At 50.1% G+C, this 21,258-nt stretch overlaps 1 protein-coding gene across 1 annotated transcript; it reads right to left on the reverse strand.

Annotated features, from left to right (window-relative positions):
• Window positions 1-365: 365 nt before the first annotated feature.
• Window positions 366-19,512, reverse strand: ZSWIM4 (zinc finger SWIM-type containing 4). The gene is made up of 14 exons (XM_088473977.1): window positions 19,093-19,512; window positions 17,919-18,120; window positions 14,309-14,656; window positions 13,182-13,330; window positions 12,767-12,917; window positions 12,412-12,588; window positions 11,763-12,086; window positions 11,483-11,620; window positions 11,057-11,317; window positions 4,174-4,309; window positions 3,930-4,084; window positions 3,282-3,445; window positions 2,743-2,824; window positions 366-2,655 (listed from the first exon to the last, which is right to left on the reverse strand). The coding sequence occupies exons 1-14, from the start codon at window positions 19,204-19,206 to the stop codon at window positions 1,778-1,780; spliced, it is 3,279 nt and encodes a 1,092-aa protein (XP_088330103.1). The 5' UTR covers window positions 19,207-19,512; the 3' UTR covers window positions 366-1,777.
• Between the last annotated feature and the right edge of the window lie 1,746 nt (window positions 19,513-21,258).

The following is a 21,258-nucleotide window of genomic DNA, read 5'->3' on the forward strand; positions in this document are numbered from 1 at the left end:
ACAGTTGCCTTGGCCACATTAATGGTGCCAGGACAGATACCGCTGCTCACAGCTGAGCTGGTGCCACATTGTCCTCTCTGTTTGAGTCTGTCACACCTGGATTTACACCAAATAAAAGATAACATGTTGACTGGCAGAAGGAAGTGGTCGCATCTTCAAAGTAAATGAAATACTCTCCATTTAATCGCAGAAATGTATAATCACAGTAGGGAGAGCCTCCCCCTTTGTCTGTTCAGTATAACAAATCAATAAAATACAACATTTCTTTAAAATGTATTTTTTTTTTTTTCTTCATTCGAATCAAGTGTAAGAGACCTTCAATAAATATAAGTGAGTGATAAATTAATACTTTTTTTTTTCTTTCTTTTTTTTAAAATCAGAACAGACCCCTCCCCACCAAAATATCCTAGTCAGCAGCAGCGAGCTGCTTTATGGCATTACTCAAAACCTTCATTTGGGAAGTAGAGCGCTCAGGGGGGGGGTGGTAGACTATATGGGGAGTGGCGCCCCCTGGTGTAAGAGAAGGGAATGGGAGAGAAAGCAGATTGCAGTGCTGCACAGTTCTATCATGGTGGGCAGCTCGTATCTTCCTGAGTTATAGTTTCAACATACGGATTATTACATACATGGGAATAAGGAGAAGGGAGATTGTGAGGTATTAAGCACTCCCCTATCACCATACATCTATACACTATAGTGCTACTCGTACTGACGGCCATCAAAACTATCCCCAACAGAGAATCATCCAATGTCCTGGGGTTACGTTATATGTACACATACAGTAATATACACTATTTATACGTAAAAAGACGGACGTCAAATACATTTTCGGAGCAGTTTTGGTCACAAGCGATACGGGCTTAAAAAGTCCAAATATACTCACGAAAGGGCCATATGAACTAAAATTCTAACGGATCCAATATTTCCAAAGAGAGGAAGCGAGGGCAACCCCTCACCTACAGCCAGTGGAGGCAGCCATATTGTAGGTCAGACCAGTAGTTATAGGAACAAGCAACACTGCCGAGGCACAAAATGGCCGCCTTTCCTGGGGACAGGTGACAAATCCGCTTAAACCGATCATTAGTCCTGCGTGATGCTGTGACTTTCTTTCCTTTATGCAAAACAAACGCATTTCTCACTGGAAGATTACTTCAGGACTGTTAAAGCTTTGCTACAATAGACAACTGCTTCCATCATTACGGTTACTGCCTTCATCTTTTTTTTTTGGGTGGGGAGTAGATTTCACATTAAACACCCAATAAGGGGGTGTGAACAATCAGAATACATCTCAAACATTTTTTACCTTTAAATATAAAAAAATTAATAAGTTAATACAGATAATCCTTCAGACATAAATATATAAATTCTGCTCCTAGCAGATAATTCCCAAAATATCTCTCATTAATACCACAACTTCCTGCCACACGGCAAACCAGTCCTGGGAGACACTGCATGAGATAATAAATATACTATGGACCATACAAAAGTGATTACAGACCCCGTCCACGGTGAAGGGTGGAGCTGGCGGGGTATTCACCACTTATATAAATAAAGTTAATGAAATAAAAAAAAAAAATGCACAATATCACCCGGCGTGCTGCCGTTTTTCTTCAGAAATGAACGTTTCCTTCACTACACATTATTCCTCCGCCAGCAGGAACAAATGTTCAATATGGAGCTTGGGAAGGGCGCTCGGCCCTTAACCCTCCACATTGGTCTGGGCCCCCAGACCAGGGAAATTAAAGTCTTTTAGGGGGAACCCCCATCTTCAGGTGTCTCAGCCAAACCGTTCCCTCACCAGGAGCATCAGTTTCTTTTTGCCTTTGTAAGTCTGTTTTAGATTATCCAAAAACTGGGCAAATTGGCGGTGTCCGTCTGGGGACAGCAGGAAGGTGTCCCGGGCCTTGGCCAGGAACTCTATAAACTCCCCATAATGCCGTGGGCTGATGTGAGTGAGACGGGAGTGGGTGGTGCTGATATAGGCCCCAACTGCGGCTTCCAGGAGCAGGCACAGCGGCGGCTTGTCGGCCCGTGGCCCAGCTCCTCTGCCCCTGACGGTATGAGCGGCAGAGAGGGTCTGGGCCAGGCCGGGAGGTGCTAGGCTACAACGACGCAGTATATCGGACAGGACTGGCGCACACTGCACGCTTTTAATAACCAAGGGGACCACGGTGCTCAGCTCCACTTTACCCAATGAGTGGGCCAGAGAACAAGCCCACAGGACATCGCTTACAGCTGGATGGGAGTCCTGGCTGAAACCAATGTTCAGGTTAGACAGTGCTAAAGTGGCCAAGGTAAAAGCCCTCATCGGCAGACCACGGTGCTCCATGTAGCGGGCAACTGTGAACAGGTGGGAGTGGGCACCAGGGCCGGAGCTGGCACTGTCCAATACGATCTGGTAGGCAGCCTCGAAAGAAGTGTGGTCCTTTTCACACAAGGTCAGGGCAGGTAGAGCACAACTCTGGGGATCCTTCATTGCACACTGGAGGGCCAGGGCCCGCGCACACGAGCAAAGCTCCTCTCGCTGCCTGGGGTCCGGGCTGAAGCGCAGGAGGGTGGCGGGGGACGTGCAGGACACAGCGACAATGCTGGTGGCTTCAATGGGGGTGAACAGAGTGTACCAGTTCTGCATGATGCTGATCAGGGCCTGGGACCCTGGAACGGAGGAGAGAATGACACGTTAAAAACGGAGATTCCTGGTTACAGCAGAGGAGCCAGCAGCAACGATCGCGCCCCACCTACCGATTTCTGTGGCACAGGAGACCAGCCAGCGCACCATCTCTCTCCGTCTCCATGTCAGAGTGGTCAGGGTCATTCTCATCACCTGGGTGGGGGTGGGGGGGGGAGAACAGACAGCATCTAGTTAGACATGATATCCAGATCTATGTCCCCCAAGAATAAAACCGCAATTCTCTCTCCTCACTGCCCGTCGGCTACCTGCGCAGGATCCTCCTATAGCCTAACTTCATAGATTATTTTATGGGGAACACCCAACCTGATACTAGCAAACCATATGCAGCACCGATAGGCACCGTTTGGTGGAACTACAAACCTCAGCGTGCACAATGACTGCAGAGAAACGCCAGGACGGGCTACCCAAGACTACGCCATAGCAACGGCTGAACAAATTGTTGGGAACTGCTCCAGGCTCCTCTCACAGCTGAGGAACAGTGTTGTAGAATCTATTCTGCCCACAACCGTCTCCTATATCATCAGTCTCCCATCAGAGGGACCGTTGGAGAACCCCGAATTCAGCACAGGGGAGGTTGGGAGGGTCTTACCTGTAATCCTAACTCCAGAGAGATATTTAGCAGGGTGGAGTCAGGAGAGGAGTTGGGGGGAGTGGCGGTTTTGCAGGCGTCCTGGGCCAGTTTAAAGAGCAGGGCTGGGGAGTGGATATTTTGCTGGATGGAAGCCAGGACTGTGTGAAGCCACTTGGGGTCTCCTGCGTTAGGAACGAGATATAAAAATTAGATGGGAGCACAGAACATAAAAAGACAAAAATTACAGAAACATACAGGACACCAGCACCCCCCAGTGGCCAATACAGGCAGTGCATCTATAGATGTTATGTCATTATACCACAGAGCATGCAGCATGGAAGCACACACATTAAATAAGATTACAAATAGGGTTGTGGGTGTGCATTTTAACTGACCATCACTCCATGGTCTATGGAGATATGTACCATCGGCAGCCCTCCCAGTGCACGAGCTGCATGGGAAAGGGATCAGCCAAATGAGGCACCACAGGCTAAGGAGGCACACAGAATGTAGGAGTCCTTGTATTGGGACAGACACCCATCGCCAACCACAGTATTCAATCACCAAGCGGTCACCATGGATGGATAAATGTCCGCACTGAGACCAGCGACAGCCCGCCCCCAACCATCAACATGCTGTACAATAACAGCCACCCAGGACCCATACCTTTGGCTGTAGTCAACATGGCAGATGCAAGCTCGCACTGCCGCGTTTCCAAGTGTCCCAGGATAAACCAGCGAGGAAAGCGACTGGTAAGCATAGAGTCCAAGGGCATGATGTCCGATCCATGGGGAGGGAGCACCGACTCCAGGACGGGAAGTCTGGAACACAGGGGAGAGCAGGCGGCCGTGTTATCAGAAGGACACAATGGTCTACACACCCAACGTCTCCACCACGCGGGCGTTCTTACCTCATGGCTCTTAGGGCAATGCGATAGGCCAGGTCCGAATCGTGGGGCAGTAAGGAGGTGAATAGGAAACGTGCAAACGTATGCATAGGGACGCTCTCCCGATAGATCACCTCTCCGAAGCCACTAAATGGGCCACCTATGGGCAGAAGAGAAGGGGGGAGTTATAGCAAATACAAACCCTGCCCATGGCACCAATCCAATCCTTCCCCTCTACCACCGCCATTAACACCGACACGCATTACAGCGTTTCCAGCTGCTTGAGGTAGTTACAGTTTTATGAAGAATTTTTAGTTAATTGTTAATTGTGATTGTCCAATCTAAAGTCAGGATTGTGTTCACGTGACAGCCATGACTGAGATGATCATACACCTTAAAAAAAAAAAAACGCCTCAGTGGACCGGAGTGGGAGTAATCTGTCTACCAGGACTGTGAAGGGGAGACACTTAAATGGTTTCTTTTTACGCCCTAGTAAGTACTGGGATCCGGTAAAATAATCCATTACCCCCTACACAGAGTTTTATGCCTGTTATGTTTTTTTTTTTTTTTTATGGACACGAGTGCATTATTAAAGACGTTTGTTCATTTGTGTTTTAGGGTAATGCTATACTATATATCATTACCCTAAAACACAAATGAACAAAACGTTTTAATACTGTAATCACATCAAATAAAAAAACAAAAACATAAAACCTCTATGTAGGGGGTAATGGATGCATAAAGGGAATATAATATAATAGGGGAACGGGCTGGAGATTATAAGTTGTTCCCCTTTATAGAACATTGGTTGTGGTGTGCCACCTTTTTCCCAGTCTGGTGAATGGGTTATATGTAGCACACTGCTTGGTATAAGTGTGAAGTGTAATCACGCAATACCCCATGGCAGCTTTCACTTTCATTTTTTCCCCAATATGCGTTTACGTTGGTGAAGTACAAAGAAAATAATATGAGATATGGTAAGAACTTACCCTTGTTATCTCTATTTCTACGAAGTCCATAGGGTTCCACAGGATACCTTGGGGTATAGGTGTGACGTCAGTCGCAGGGCACCAAAGAGTTAAGCTTTCAGCCTCCCAGGATGCACTAGGTCCCCCTCCTATACCCCGCCCCCGGGCCAAGGCACCTCAGTTAGTTACCAAGCCATAGGCCGGAGGAGGAGAAGGAAGAGAGAGAACAAAGATCTGGACACATACAAGAATCCCATTCTCACCAGAGGGAGACGGAAAACCGGTGACCAGAGCAAAGCCCATCTGCAGCACAGGTGCGACAGGGCGGGAGTCCTGTGGAACCCTATGGACTTCGTAGAAATAGAGATAACAAGGGTAAGTTCTTACCATATCTCATATTTTCTACTTCAGGGTCCATAGGGTATCCACAGGATACCTTGGGGATGTCCCAAAGCAGTATCCTTTAAGGGTGGGGACGCTCCTGTGCAGAAAGGAGAATCCGCCGCCCGAAGGAAGCATCCTGAGAGGCGAAGGTGTCAAACCTGTAATACCTCACGAAGGTATGGACAGAAGACCACGTAGCAGCCTTGCAGATCTGAACTGCCGAGGCACCACGTCGAGCTGCCCACGAAGGACCCACAGACCTAGTGGAATGAGCCTTCAGAGAAGGAGGGACCGGTAGGCCTTCATGAACATAAGCTTCAGAAATAGCCATACGGATCCAGGCTGCCAAAGTTTGCTTTGAAGCAGGCCAACCCTTTTTACAGAAGCCATAGAGGACAACAAAGCGTCCGACTTCCTAAACAAAGAAGTGCGGTCCACATAAGTCCTTAAGGCCCGCACAACATCCAAAGAGGCCTCACCCACGGAAAGACGCGGTGAGTTAAAGGCCGGAACAACTATTTCCTCGTTAACCTGAAACTGGGAAACAACTTTGGGAAGAAACTCGGGCCGAGTGCGGAGCACTGCCCTGTTCCCATGAAAAACCAAGAAAGGGGGTCTACAAGAAAGAGCCCCTAACTCAGAAACACGTCTGGCTGAAGCAACGGCCAGAAGGAAAACAGTCTTAGCTGTTAGCCATTTAATATCCACTGAGCCCAGTGGTTCAAACGGCGGTCCTTGGAGAGCCCTCAGGACCACAGCCCAATCCCAAGGCGCCACAGGTGGAACAAAGGGCGGCTGAATACGGAGAACACCTTGCATAAAGGTGCGCACATCCGGGATTGTAGCAATCCTACGGTGAAACCAGACAGATAGGGCCGAAACCTGTACCTTCAAAGAAGCAAGGCGAAGCCCATGATCTAGTCCCGCTTGCAGGAAGGCGAGAATCCGAGACAGACGAAACTCCCGCGGTGCATAACCTCTCGGTCGACACCACTGGAAGAACGTATGCCACACGCGATGGTATATCCTCGCGGAAGACGGTTTCCGAGCTCGTAACATGGTACGCACCACAGAGCTGGCAAACCCCCAGGACCTCAGCATGGCCGTCTCAACAGCCACGCCGCCAAAGACAGCCGAGTCAGGTCCGGGTGAAGACAAGGACCCTGAGACAGAAGGTCCGGTCGTAGCGGCAACCGCAGAGGACTGTCCACGGACAGACCCTGAAGGTCTGAGAACCAGTGCCGTCTGGGCCACGCGGGAGCTATCAACAGGAGCGTCCCTCCTTCCTGTTTGAATTTCCGGATTACCCGTGGAAGAAGGGAGACCGGAGGGAACAGGTATGCGAACCTGAACGTCCACCGGACGGACAGAGCATCCACCAGAGACGCCCCTTCGTCTCTTGTGCGAGACCCGTACACCGGCAACTTGTTGTTGTGCCGGGACGCCATGAGGTCGATTTCTGGAAGACCCCACCTGTCCACCAGTAGTTGAAAAACGTCCGGGTGCAGGGACCATTCCCCTGGATGAACGTCCTGGCGACTTAGAAAGTCCGCCTCCCAATTTAGCACTCCCGGGATGAAGACCGCTGATATGGCCGGAAGATTGCGCTCCGCCCAAACCAGGATCCGAGAGACCTCTACGAGAGCCGCCCGACTGCGAGTTCCTCCTTGCCTGTTTATGTAGGCCACGGTGGTAGCATTGTCCGACTGGACCTGCACCAGGTGACCCTGGAGAAACCGCTGTGCCTGCAGGAGAGCATTGAAGACCGCACGGAGTTCCAAGATATTTATTGGAAGCTCCGCTTCTGTCGGTGTCCACCTGCCCTGGAACAAGTGTGGACCCGAAACTGCTCCCCAGCCCCGAAGACTGGCGTCCGTTGTCAACAGGACCCAATTTGGAACCCAGAACGGACGTCCCTTGTTGAGGTGGGTCGTCTTTAACCACCACGCAAGGGACAGGCGAACCTCCGGGGTGAGCACAATCGTCTGGAACTTCAGAGACTGAGGCAGCCCGTTCCACTTGGACAGGATCAGGTGCTGCAGAGGTCTAGAGTGAAACTGGACGTATTCCACCATGTCGAACACCGACACCAAGGAGCCCAGTAACCTCATCGCCGAGTGTAAGGACACCCGGCGGCTGTGCAGACAACTTCGCACCCTTGACTGTAAAGCAGAGATCTTGTCCTCCGTCACGAAGATCCTTTGCTGTCCCGAGTCCAATAAGGCTCCAAGATGCAGAATCCTCCGAGACGGGATTAGAGTGGACTTCTGCCAGTTGATTAGCCAGCCGTGCCGTTGCAGCAGTGCAATGGTCAGGTCCAAGTGGTGTAACAGGAGCTCTGGAGATCCTGCCACCAATAACAGGTCGTCCAAGTACGGCAACATGCGGACTCCTTGCAGCCGCAGAGAAGCCGCCATGACCGCCATAGCGTCCTGTATGTCCAATGACACCATGTAGTCCCCAGGTTCCAGCGCCAGAATGATGGACCGTAGGGTCTCCATCCGAAACTTCGGGACCCGCAAAGACTTGTTGAGTGCTTTGAGGTTGAGAATCGGACGATATGACCCATTGGGTTTCTGTACCAAAAATAGATTTGAATAGAAACCCTGGCCCCTCTGGGAGAATGGAACAGGCACTATAACTCCAGCCTGGAGCATAGTGTGCAATACCTTCCGCAGCTCCGTAGCCTTGTTCCGGTCTGATGGTAGACCCGTGGTGAAGAATCGAGCCGGGGGTCTGTGCCGGAAGGAGAGGGCGTACCCGTGAGAGACCACCTCCAGAACCCAAGTGTCTGTCGTAGTGAACGACCAACACCGGGAGAACTGCAGCAGGCGGCCTCCCACCCTGGGATCCCCCAAGGGGAGACCCGGACCGTCAGGCCGCAGGCTTGTCATCTGGCTTGGGGGCCGGACGTCTGGTACTCCATGCCTGTTTCCGGGGCTTGACCGATTTCTTAGGGCCAGCCTGTCGAGGAAACGACTGTGGTTTGGGCCTGCCCTGGGCCCTAGATGACCGAAAGGACGATGGTCCAGAACCAGAAGGAGCAGCGGCCGACGGGAGACAAGCAGATTTGGCTGCCGCCAGCGTGGCCACAATCTTATCCAGATCCGGACCGAAGAGAACTTCTCCGGTAAACGGCAACGCTTCCAGACCTTTCTTGGATCTGCGTCCGCCTTCCAGGATCGCAGCCACAAGGTGCGACGAGCAGCTACCGCTGATGAAGAAATTCTAGACACCAGAGTACTAATGTCTAGAGCCGCCTCGTTGCTGTAGGTGGCCGAATCACGGAGATTGCCAATCAACTCCGCTTGTTCGGCCGGACAGTCGGATTCAAAAGAAGCCTCTAATGAATCCGCCCAGCGCTCCATCGCTCTGGCAACCCAGCAAATGGCCATAGCCGGCCGTGCTGCCCCCCCTGCAAGGGAATAAGCGGACTTCAGGCAGATTTCTACCTTGCGGTCCGTAGCATCCTTAAGGGAGGACATGGATGGCATCGGCAATGTGGCACTACGGACAAGACGGGTCACGTGAGAATCCACCTGTGGAGGGGATTCACACTTAGCAAAATAATTATCCGCGAACGGATAAGCCACCGCCAGGCGTCTCTGCGGCTGGTATCTTTTGCCAGGTTGTTTCCACGCCTCCTGTAAATGGTCCACCAACTGACCCGAAAGAGGAAAGACTGTGGCATCGCCCTTCACATCTTTGAAAAAGGCATACTTAGATTTAGCCGCTGGGGGAACTTCGTCCTCAATCACCAAGGCTGTGCGGACCGCCCGAATAAGTCCAGGAATATATACTTTGGACTTAGCATCAGCGTCCTTAGTATGGAAAGGTTCCTGATCGTAAGGATCCAGAATCTCCCCATCATCAGACGTCCCTTCGTCATCCTCATAAGGAGCGGACAGAGACGCCACCGGCCTTTTATGAGGCCGCATCACAGACTCCCCTTGCAACACATCCGACAAGTGCTGTAAAGAACTCGTCAGGGAGTTAACCCACGCTGGCTCCTGAGAACCCGGGAGCGGGGAAATAGGGAGACTGTGGGGTGCCACCAATTGTCGTGGGAACCCCTGCATGGGTGACGACACACAGACTGCTGGGACAAACCCATCGGAGTAAACGCAGGCTGCGGAGCTAACTGGCCCACTAAAGCTGTTAACGCCTGAGCGAAACAAGCCCAGGGCGGCTCCTGTACCGGTGCTGTAACCGTAATAGGCCGCGCCATGGACAAACACTGCCGGCAAAGGCCCTCCGCGCTACCCTCCCCCTCCGCTAACGGTACTTTGCACGTGGTACACTGTAGCCGGAGGGGAAAATCACTTTCAGACATGATGGCACCACGTATGTGACCTCTCTCACCAATTAAGTATTAAATAGGCGAGAGACCACCCTGCAGCACCGCACCGCAAGGGCTTTAGCAGAAAGAACAGGGACAGTAATAAAGCTGACAGTTTAGAGAAGAATAGTTACAGGCAGCGCTAGCACAGTCACATACAATGCAGAGAAATAACAATTCCTGCACTAACAGCGCTGATCACTCAACTACACAGACACAGGGCCTGGTAGGACACAGCGCTGCATACACAGACCTGAGCCACAGCGGAGGAGAGGTATGCGGGGGGACCCAGACCACGATGCTTCCTTCCAGACTTCCAGCAGCGTTCACCATGCGTTTGCAGAGAAGATGGCCGCCGAGGAGCAGAGAGAAGCTGGCCTGGGGGAGGAGCGCTGACACAGGACCAGTCAGCACAGTGCAGAGAGGGCTGTGTGCAGCGGGGGAGGCGCCGGCTGTGAGACAGGGAAGGCGCGCTCCCCTGGCATGCATTTAACCCCTGGGACGCCGCAGCGCTACCGCTCTGCTGCGGTCCGCTGTCCCAGGGGGTAGTGGAAGCGCAGGTTGGTCGCCTGGCTCCACGCTGCAGCCAGTCCCCAGGGAGCCCCCTGCCTGGGGACTTAGGACCATGTGATCAGCGGGGACCCACCGCGGGACCCCGCTGCTTACCTCTGTCCCCCTTGAATCCGGCCATGGTCCGGAGCATCTGGGGTCACCGCTAGCTGTGACCCCAGACGCCCACCAGCATCCCCGGATCAGTACCGGCGTTCTGGTACCGGCGGGGTGTAGGGAAGACAGCATGGACGTCAGGACTGACTGTCCATGCTGTTCATCCAGATGTGCAGCCACAGCTGCATGAACAAAAAGCTTCAGGGGCTCTTCTAGCCCCCACTCCAACAGGTGCACCCGACTCCGGCCGGGCACCAAACTAAACTGAGGTGCCTTGGCCCGGGGGCGGGGTATAGGAGGGGGACCTAGTGCATCCTGGGAGGCTGAAAGCTTAACTCTTTGGTGCCCTGCGACTGACGTCACACCTATACCCCAAGGTATCCTGTGGATACCCTATGGACCCTGAAGTAGAAATTCTCATTGGTGCCCAGACTCTTGCAGCTCCACCTATACCCACAGTACCAGTGTCCCCCAGTGGATGAAAGAAAAATAATATATATGCCATATTAATGGTTACTGTAACACTGCAGAACGCGTCAGAGGTACTTACCTTCTAAAAGCATCATCGCTTGTTTCCTCAGCACTTGCACCAGCCTCTCCCCCATGTCCAAAGTCCCCAGAAGGCCGATGATTTGCTCTTCACTGCGCACCAGCTTGTCCTGGGCATAGAGCCCTTCTGGCATAGCCCGCTGCTGCCCCAACCCCATAAGGGCAACTTCTAGTGCCAGGCATAAGAGAGACTCCCCCGATGGGGACCCACCAGGAACTGGGACGTGTTGATACATGACTTTCCTCTGCTCTCCACCGAGCTCTGAAAGAGAGAAATCCTATCAGAATACCCTACACATCTGCCAGTCAGGTCAGAAGTTAGAGACCATCTACGGCCACCTATCTCAATCTCCCGGGACGTACCAACCGTGCCCTAATGACTGAGCAAGCCAATATAAACCATGGAGAATGTAATAATTAGTTGTACCTGGATAAGGAGCTGGTCCTTCATCCTCCGGCAGACTGGCCTCCAGGAAGGTCTTGCAGAGGCAACCGATGGGATCCAGGGGGTGACCAATCCACCCCTCCAGGTTGGTGAGAGTCGTGCTGCCCTTCATCTGCAGCTCTGCCAAGAGAAGTATCCAAGTTGACACTAAATATCTCAATATCGCAAACCTACCACCGGGTTTCACATGACATCCCCAATTCTACCCAGCACGTCATGGTGCACCTCTCCGAAGCATCTCTCCCCCCCTTCCTCTCCTCACCTTTCCTCTGCTGCTTCAGTCCCTCCATCTGGTGCTGGCGCTGTAGCCTCATGGTGTTGACCACAGAGACGGCAAGCCTCAATGCCTGGAGCGGGTACCCATGGGATCGCAGTGCATCGACCCGGGCGCATGCCACCGGAAAGTGGTCCCCTAACCAGAGTGGGCGGCCCTGTGGGTCGTAGGACAGCTTGTCGGTGTTGCTCTTCACGCCGCCGCCTGGAGCGCAGGTCTCCCCGTTCAATACCCGTTGTAAGTGGGCGTCGTTCCAACACAGCTCCCCAGCCTTGAGAGCCCGGGAGAAAACGGTCTGACGGGGCGCTAGAGCTAGGGACGAAAATACAAACCCAACATTAAACTTTACCATCGAGGGTCACGGATTTAACTTGACAATGGTCAACTGCCATAAAACTGTGGATCTCTGCTTCCCAACCCACTATGTTCCTGTTTGCAGGCCCCACATTAAATAAACACTCTAAAGTAGAGGTTCCCACACTCCACCATTACAGTCCAGGTTTTAAGGATATCCATGCTTGAGCACAGGTGACAATTCGTACATTAGTCAATTTGATTTAGCCATCCCCCCCCCCCCCCCCTATGAACAGACCTTCGAGGCACCTGCAATAAGGGATCTCTCCCCATACAGTCATACCTTGGCTTCCACTTGCGCTTTGTACCACAGTCTGTGCCCCGGGACCGTCCAGCGTATAGTTTCCCTCCTCCAGGGGACAGATGTCCATGGCGTTCCACCTCCGCAGCAGCTCCAGCCAGGACTCCCGTTCCTCCGGCCGGCAGTGAGGACTCAGCACCACACATACCCACAGGGCACCTGGCACAGGAAAATACAGAGATCATGAAGGTCAAAGTGGCAACACGTTAGAGGTCCAAGCCAGTTATCTCCCAGCCCTATTCCTTCCTGCTCATCTAGGCTTATATTGCGGACGGATGTACGGGGGGGGGGGGGGGGGGGGGGGGTCCGGAGAGCACCACCCTGCTGATCGTCTCACCTAATTCATCCCACAGCTGGCGGCATTTGTCAGTCATGCCAGCTCCCTGTTGCCTCCACAAAGCCAGACGAGGGTCCTCCAGAAACTGCTCCGTCATCAGGATCAGCATCCGAGCACCGTTGGAGTCTCTCATCCGCAGCATCTCCCGCACCTAAAGAGGAGAAGCAGAGATGCTCGAGAGACTACAGAGGTGGAAGCCCATCAAGCAAGACGGGATATTACTGCAGCTATGGACTATAGAGGGATTTTGTAAAGAACATCTATTCAGTGACAGCAGGGGTCATAATCTGGCTCACGTCTGGTCAGTGGATGGATAACGTGTGTAATGCATTTCCTGCAGGGTGTATTGATCGGACGGAGTTATGAAGGCCAGCGGAAGAGTTATCCAGAGCCCCAAACCACCTACGCAAATCACCTTGCTGAACATGGACTGCAGCTGCTTGCTGGCCCCGTAGTATCCGCCGTTCGATAAAAGCTGCTTCACTTGCTCCTGAATCTGCTCCTCGTCCAAATGCCAACAGTTGTCATCCTCTCTGCCCGCCCCGGCGGTGGGGTCTGGGGCTCCTGGAGAACAAAAAGAGATATTTACGACCATTGAGAAATATAAGTGACGGAAAGGTAGAACGGACGGCTGCACAAGACCTGGACACAATCTGAAACAAAGGAGACAAGTACAGTGCAATGCAAACAAGGGGAGTTCAGGGGGCGTTAGACCGTGCTGCCTGCCCATTCTGCAGCACTACTCTGTACCGCTATATACTGCAGTCTTATGCCAGGATACCCTTTAGCCATGACACCACTTTACATATAGAGGTTCCCAGTACTTGTATAACACTATATATTACTGATCCCCTATGTAGTACAGTACAACAGCCTGGCATTATTGGTATAAGAGTACGTCTATATACTGTCCTGTGTTGCCATTGAAATGTATTTATTACACAGTCACGCGGTCAGCAGCACCTTACAGAAGTTAGGCTAGTACAGTAAATTTAGTAATATATAAAACAAAGAAAATAAGATGGCAGTGCATTGGCAGGGTGTCCGGTCAGGTAATCGACTTTCAGAAGATCGACAGAAGTTTCTTTTTTTTTTGCTGATTTTTTTTAGTGTTCATCTAAAACCCCCCATACGCCTACACAAGGGTCTCATCAACAAATGTGCTGAACTTGGCGACGTTCTGGCGTCGACTTGTTATACCACACTTCATTGGCAGGCAGCTGAACACACAGGAAAACGGTCCCTTCCCACATCTATTACAGGGCAATAAAAGTTATTAAAAAAAAAAAAGTAGGTGAAAAGTTCCTATCTCCTGTCTGACTCATATCCTCATCTGTACAACAATAACGAAGGTCACATGATGCAATATGGCCGGGGTTAGGTGCCAAGCGGGTTGAGCCAAAGAGAAAATTCTTTGACCAAGTGGGCACTGCAGGTGTCTCACCACACGGCACCCGGCTCAGTCATCCGGGATAACGTGCCATGGAACAGACAGCAAGAATCTCCAGGCATCTCTCAAACAACCTTGTGCTCCGATCTTACCATGTAACCTGTTAATCTCGGAGCCCAGCTGCAGGATCTCGTCTGCCAGCCGCTGGGCTGTTGGTAGGACTTCCGTGTGATGTTCAGTGATCAGGTACTGCACAAACTTCTGCAGCTGGTCCCGGTTCATCTGGGAGAGCGTCTCAGAGATGGGGAGCCTCAGCTCCACCCCCCGCGCCCGCCGGATTCTGTGCAGGGATAAAGCCACCACGTGAGCGCAGTAGAAAATGTCTCTGTTCTCACAGCCGCAGCTGACGGATGTGATTTTGCACCGGTCAAAACTGATGGACACTTGGTAGGTCCTCTCTGGTTCTCCCGACTCTGTGACCGAGCCGCTGAGGTGGAATCCTGGAGGGAACAGGAGAGGAACGGAGTTAGGAGAGGTGGCGAGGAAAAAGAAGATAGGGAAAATAGCTTTGCATGCGTGTTAAGGAGAGTACGTGACGTTACTGTATAAAAGCACTTTGTTCATCAGCACAGACCACCGATAAATATCAGCAAAGCTGCAAGACCAGGATAAGTTACACACGATTAACCAGTGTCTCCAATATAGGAGCAGAGGGGTCAGCACAGCATAAAAGGATCCTCTGCTCCCCATCTGTTCAGACACCCCTCCCCGCTGACCCAATTCCACTCATGCATATAAAAGGGGAGGGGCCTGACAACTGGCCTGCTACAGACACGCCCACAGGAACACACAGTTCAAAGTCAATTATGACAGAGCTCTGGGAAGTTAATTACTATACTGAAATTGTAAGAAACTTAATTTGATTTACATTCAAAGGATTCAACCGAATTGCCACAAAGACACGGTGCTGAAAGTACGGAAATATATCAGTATTTACTCCAAAAAATGCCATCGCTGTCCTCATCATGGCCATTATATAATATGTTTTGTATAAATAAACTGAGGTTGGTCAGGAACACCGACGTCTTTAGTTTACACCTGGCGCTCATGAAACACAATTGTAATCATTTAGAGAATTACAAATACCAAAAAAATATATAATCTTTGTGAGAATCAGATGAATAAATGATTGTTCTCCTACACAATCAGCAGCGCTGCAAAACTTATCGCTAGTTGCTAGTCTGACATACACAACAGAAAACACAATGATGCCCTGATGTGAGCGGACACCTAGCAGCGCATAAGTTGGAGGTCGCGGTGAGCAGCAATTTCCACCTTGGATTTAAACAGCAGGAGAAATATCGTTATCGGTGCTACTGCGGTTTAAATCCAAGGTGGACATTGCTGCTCACCGCGACCTCCAACTTATGCGCACCTAGGTGTCCGCTCACATCAGGGAACAATCAGCCTGCAGCTGCGTGTGGAGTAAGTGCGGTGAAGCTGACATCGCTGACGTGGGACTACAACTAGACCGCGATGTCGGTCAGGTACCCGTCTCGTGTCAAAGCAGCTACTCCGTCTTGCCTACTACGTGTGGACTTTGCTGCCCATTTCATTGCTATTTGGAGTAACGTCCTAGTGGATCAATCCGTGTGCACCTAGCGCTCTGTATACATCCAACGAGCAAAGGGAGATCAGGCACACTACAAGTACCAGCTAAACGCCGGTATATATCAGCCAATGCATTTGGATATGAAACACCTAGCATGTTAGCAAGCGGTGAGCAACAAAGTAATTTCTATATCTTGAACTCAATCTAATGATGCATACACACGTTCAGATCAGACAACGATAAAGATATCGCTGTCTGATCGTCCTGCATGTGCTGGATGATCGATAGCGAACATCCAGCACAGCACCAACCCCCAAACGACTAACGACCCGCCATCAACGATCGTGGGTCCCTATAGTAACCTGGTCGATATCGACCAAGTTGACCAGCATGCACGGGCAATGGTTGTGATCGACCATTTGTGCCTGCGCATCGATGGTCATTTGGTTGTTGGAAGGGGCCAAAAAACTGGACAATATGAATGTTATCGTTCAAATAGTCAAGTTTAATCGTACCGTGTGTACGCACCATTAGACTCTCCATATGTGGATTATATCGACATTTACATACATTTTATCAAGTATAGGAGATGTTACAGTAGCTGTAGCATTGGGCTGAATATATTCTTTTTAGATACATTTTATAATGTTATGCATTTTATTGTGTGTTCAATAAATGTTTATTTCGGATTCAGAGAAGCTCGTCACTGAGATTAATCAGGCACGTTTCAATTACACAGCAGCAGCTTATGTCTTCTCTTTGTTATATAATATATATTGCATCTAATAGGATTCTCGCAGCTGGCGTGGAATATTCTGGGGTTACAGGACAGGACCTGGGAGCACTTTTTTGGGCCAGGTACTATGGTAATTTATTATACTATAGGTGGTCATAAGAAACCAAACACAAATAAGACACAAGCCTACACATAATGATAACGCAGTCTATCCCACCGCGATGTGTGTGCGCGATACACACATACATTATAGGGTAACATAACCCATGCGGTCATCTGCTCTCACAGCCCTGAATGAGGACCATTCATGCCCAGCAGACTGTCCCGGGTCTCCCCCCTGGTCAGGACATGTGTGGGCTCTGTGACGCATGATAGCCGGGTATCAGTCTCACATTGTCTTCGTCACGCGCCTCAGGCCCCTCTCCCCGACAATGACACTTTTATCTACTGTGTACAAAATACAAATCACACAGGGGAGTGGGTCCCCCGGGGGCTGATACAGATGGAAAAACAAAAACAAAAAAACACATTTAGTAAAAAACAAAACAAGAGAAAAAAAACAAAACAAAAAACATTCAAAATTGATATCTAAATATATAATAACGGAATTATATCAAAACAGGGATAAACTAGATAAAAACGATCCTTACAGCCAGTGTCTGCGTCCCTAGGAGGTCAGAGGGGGAGGACAGGGGGCTGTGCGCACATAACCTGAGGATTTATTAGGGAGTAAATCACAGTATTGGGTTCGCCCTGGGCAAACTACATCAAGCACAGGCCGGGCAGACATTAGCTCCACATGCAGACGGCCTCTGGTATCGGCAGGCTGTCTTTCAGGGTTGATCTGCAGCCTTGGCACGTGTATGGGCATGCTGAGAAGTTGCCCATTCTCTAACGCAGCGTAACAAGCCTGGACAAGACGCAGCTCTCAGGCCACTGACTCAGAGTAAAAGCAGCACATCTCGAGGTGACGGGAGAAGCGTTGCCAACTGTCACCCGGATTACATGTCACCACCTGCAGCCTCAGGTGTAGATGCTCACCAGCGACATACAGTCACCACACTCCTATACACAACACACACACAATCCGTGGTGGGGACCCCTAACCTGGCCCCCATCCATAGTCCCACGCCACACAAACGTAGCTGATCAAACGTAGAAACCACAAGAGAGCAAACCACCTGATTCATAAAAAGGATGTTTGCATTCAAAATAATTCTGTTAAACCCGATCTGCAAGCAGGGACCCCCCCCCCCCCCTCTTCCCTCTCAGGGACCTGCAGGCAGGAGTGAATGCAACCCAAGGACTGCACAATAATGACAGTCTGTGCTCATTGTACAAAGCATAAAGGCCACGGTGCCACAATACTCGGCATTGCTACAGGGCGCAACGTGTACACCAGATCAGCACTCACCGACTTGTAATACCCGCTGTACTGCTCCAGACTGTAACAGCTGCAGACCCCGATTAAATGGGACCCTAGAGTCCCGTTCCCCCTCAGGTGGGTGATATCCCAGCGAGGAATACATGCAGATCTCCTTCTCGCTGCGTGGGAATGACCAGTACACAATGCGCTTCTGGACCGGCTCGGGGACCCTGGAAAAGCGTTCTTCCACCTGCCAGAGAGACACAGCTATAAGTAAACATTATACATCGGTCTTTTCAAACAATTAAACTCTTGATCTAAATGTCATTTTACATTTTACAAACTCATTTCTCAAATAGAAGGTGGTGCCAGGTCTAATAACTTGCCAGCGAGCCCCTATAATTCCTATAGATGGGCACCGTATTATAAGCCCATGCAGTGACCCCCTCACGCCACACCGATGGCGGAGTTTACTGTCCCTAATAATTTTACCCCCACAGACAGAACGTAAAGGATGAATGATGTTATTCTCAGACCAATCACTAAGCATAATCTGGGACGCTACACTTCATCATTACCCATAGGTGAAAACCCCTCAGGCGGCTCTGCAGGTTTACCAGATGGTGTCCTCAGTAGTGACAGGTGACACGGAGGCACACCCCGGGCTGATGGCATTCGGTGCGGCATGTAGGGAGAGTCCGGAGAGGGTGTATAGTATGAGGAAGTGATGATGTCACAGTGATACTATGATGCACCGAATGTATGAGAATACGTCTAAATATGTCCCCACATACGTTGTGTGCTTGTATTCACTGGTGGGGTAAGAAAACAAGTCTATTTCGTGGGAATGGGGGTACAACGGACACTATAAATGTTACAGCACCGAGATAGCTCTATAGATTACACAATATTTATTAAATTACCAGTTATTTATACAACGCACAGATATATATATATATATATATATATATATATATATATATATATATATATATATATATATATACACACACACATATATACACACAGGTTATGTGTAATAATATATATTATATGAGGTCACACAGTAAGCCTGTGTGATCACATTAGATATACGCATGCATACACACAAGCTTAATGTATAGTGATAATATGGATATACATAGCATAGGCTAGAACAAGTGCAATAATACATATTGGTCACACATTAAGCCTGTGTACAGCAGACAGAAATACAGATTACCTGCTCGAAGGCCCACGTCTCTGCCACTTTCTTGGCACTTAGATCCAGTAGAGAGTCCGGTCTGTACCTCGGGCTGAGGCCGGGACATCTCCTCTTGGACGCTGGCGGCTCCATGTCCCAATCCGTGCGACCCCCCCAGCAAACTCGCAGCCCCCTTTGTAGATCCTCTGCTGGGCCCCTACCACGTATCCACGTCTTCCAGGCCTACCCTCTGTACAATCCCCGGACTTTCCCACGGGGCGCGGCCGGCTTGCAGGTCCCTCGGCCCGGCCTCCCACATGCGCCTGCCCCCGTATCACGGCCCCTTTAAATCCCCTTAACAATGGGGATCGCGATCTTTATCCTAGGAGCCCAGGGCACTCCCGTACCCGGACTCCAAGGGCACTCATTGGGCAGCGGCGGCAGCTATTTTGCATACGTCCCGCCCCTCCCCTCTGTTTGTGCCGAACAAGGAAGTTAATGGCCTGCCAATCAGGTGGAGCGGCGGCCAATCAGTGAGCGAGCTGCGGCCCTTTACAAGAACGGATGCGCCATATAAGGTGATAGTGGGCGGGGACAGAACCTGGGGATCAATTCATTCATGTGTTTGCCTGAGGTCAAACAGTCACATGTATAATATGTATGATGTCTATACAGGATCCACATAGAGAGCAGTATACACACATTATACAGTTTATATGTACACACACACTACACTACACTACACTAGTAGCTGTCTGGCTAGAGGTTATATATCTCTGGCCAGACACATATACAGTACCTCCTTATTGCACAATGTGAGCTTATGTATATTGTACAGTGTGTATGTGTACATAAGTGTGATATGTAATTAGCTCTACATAATATATACTCTGAAAAATCAATGTATTAATAGTTCAATATAAACTAATGTTGGTGATGATCTGAATTTCTTCCAAAGGATCGGATAGACCAGTGGTTCTCAAACTTGGTCCTCAGGACCCCACACAGGTCACGTTTTGCAGGTCACCCAGCAGGTGCACAGGTGTAGTTATTACTCACTGACACATTTTAAAAGATTCACAGGTGGAGCTAATTATTTAACTTGCGATTCTGTGAGGAGACCTCGAAAACATGCACTGTTTGGGGTCCTGAGGACCGAGTTTGAGAACCTGCGGGATAGACATAAACCTGGGAAGATGGCGCTGAGGAGGAGGAGGGACCCGCTTGCAAGTAAGTATGAGCGGGGCTGAGGGCTGCTTAGTGGAGGTGGCCGGCTGCACACAAACCCACTCGTGCATTAATATATTCCCCTGCCTACGGGCTATATAACTCAGACATTACCTGGCAATGGCTGCTGCAACTGCGTGGTCAGCAGACTGCGTATGCACAGAACGGCCGCCGACTCGCAAAAGAGAAGTGAAATGATCGCATTTTACTTCTGACACACGGCAGAGACCGGGTCCGATCCCTGCATGCGATTAGTATAGGCTTACCAAATCATCCCTTTAAAGTAGGGATGTGCAGGCTCGGATAGGTTCGAGTTTGCACGTTGAGTTCGGATTTTTCCCTCCAAAAAAACGGAACTCAGAAAGAGGCTAAACGTCATCTTACATGGACGAACACAGGAATGATGATGTTCGTCCATGTAAGATGACGTTTAGCCTCTTTCTGAGTTCCGTTTTTTTGGAGGGAAAAATCCGAACTCAACGTGCAAACTCGAACCTATCCGAGCCTGCACATCCCTACTTTAAAGTGGGACACTCATGGATTACACAGGTTCTGTGGCTCATTAAAACCAGGTGAATCCAGGCTTGAAGTCAGCCAGTCACAGAACCTGTGTAATTCATGAGTATCCCGGTAAAAGGGATGATATGGTAAGCCTAAATGAGCACATCCGGACGATCTATCATTGCTTTTTGTCACGAATAGCGTCGATAAGAAATTATAATTAATAGAGTCTAAGGGGCATACGTATCAAAGCTTGATGCAAGATAAAATTGTGAGATATATATTACCAACCAATCAGCTTCTAACTTACATTTTGCAGGCTCTGTTTAAGAAATGATAGTTTGGAGCTGATTGCTTGGTGATATACATGTCACAATCTTATCTGACATCAAGCTGATACATATGCCCCTAAAAACCCAATAAATAGTAAATATGCCCCTTCATGTGATGCTAAATAATGTTCTCCATGTGCTCGGA

Source organism: Taudactylus pleione, unplaced genomic scaffold (genome assembly GCF_031769625.1).
Source record: "Taudactylus pleione unplaced genomic scaffold, aTauple2 ptg000145l, whole genome shotgun sequence".
Taxonomy (NCBI): domain Eukaryota; kingdom Metazoa; phylum Chordata; class Amphibia; order Anura; family Myobatrachidae; genus Taudactylus; species Taudactylus pleione.

Coding starts and splice junctions, on each gene's coding strand:
- ZSWIM4 (XM_088473977.1), bottom strand. CDS start 19,206: ATGGAGCCGCCAGCGTCCAAGAGGAGATGTCCCGGCCTCAGCCCGAGG. Junction 12,087..12,411: donor AAGCGCAAGTGGAAGCCAAG/GTATGACTGTAT, acceptor TTTCGTCCCTAG/CTCTAGCGCCCCGTCAGACC. Junction 2,825..3,281: donor CTCTGGAGTTAGGATTACAG/GTAAGACCCTCC, acceptor ACCCCCACCCAG/GTGATGAGAATGACCCTGAC.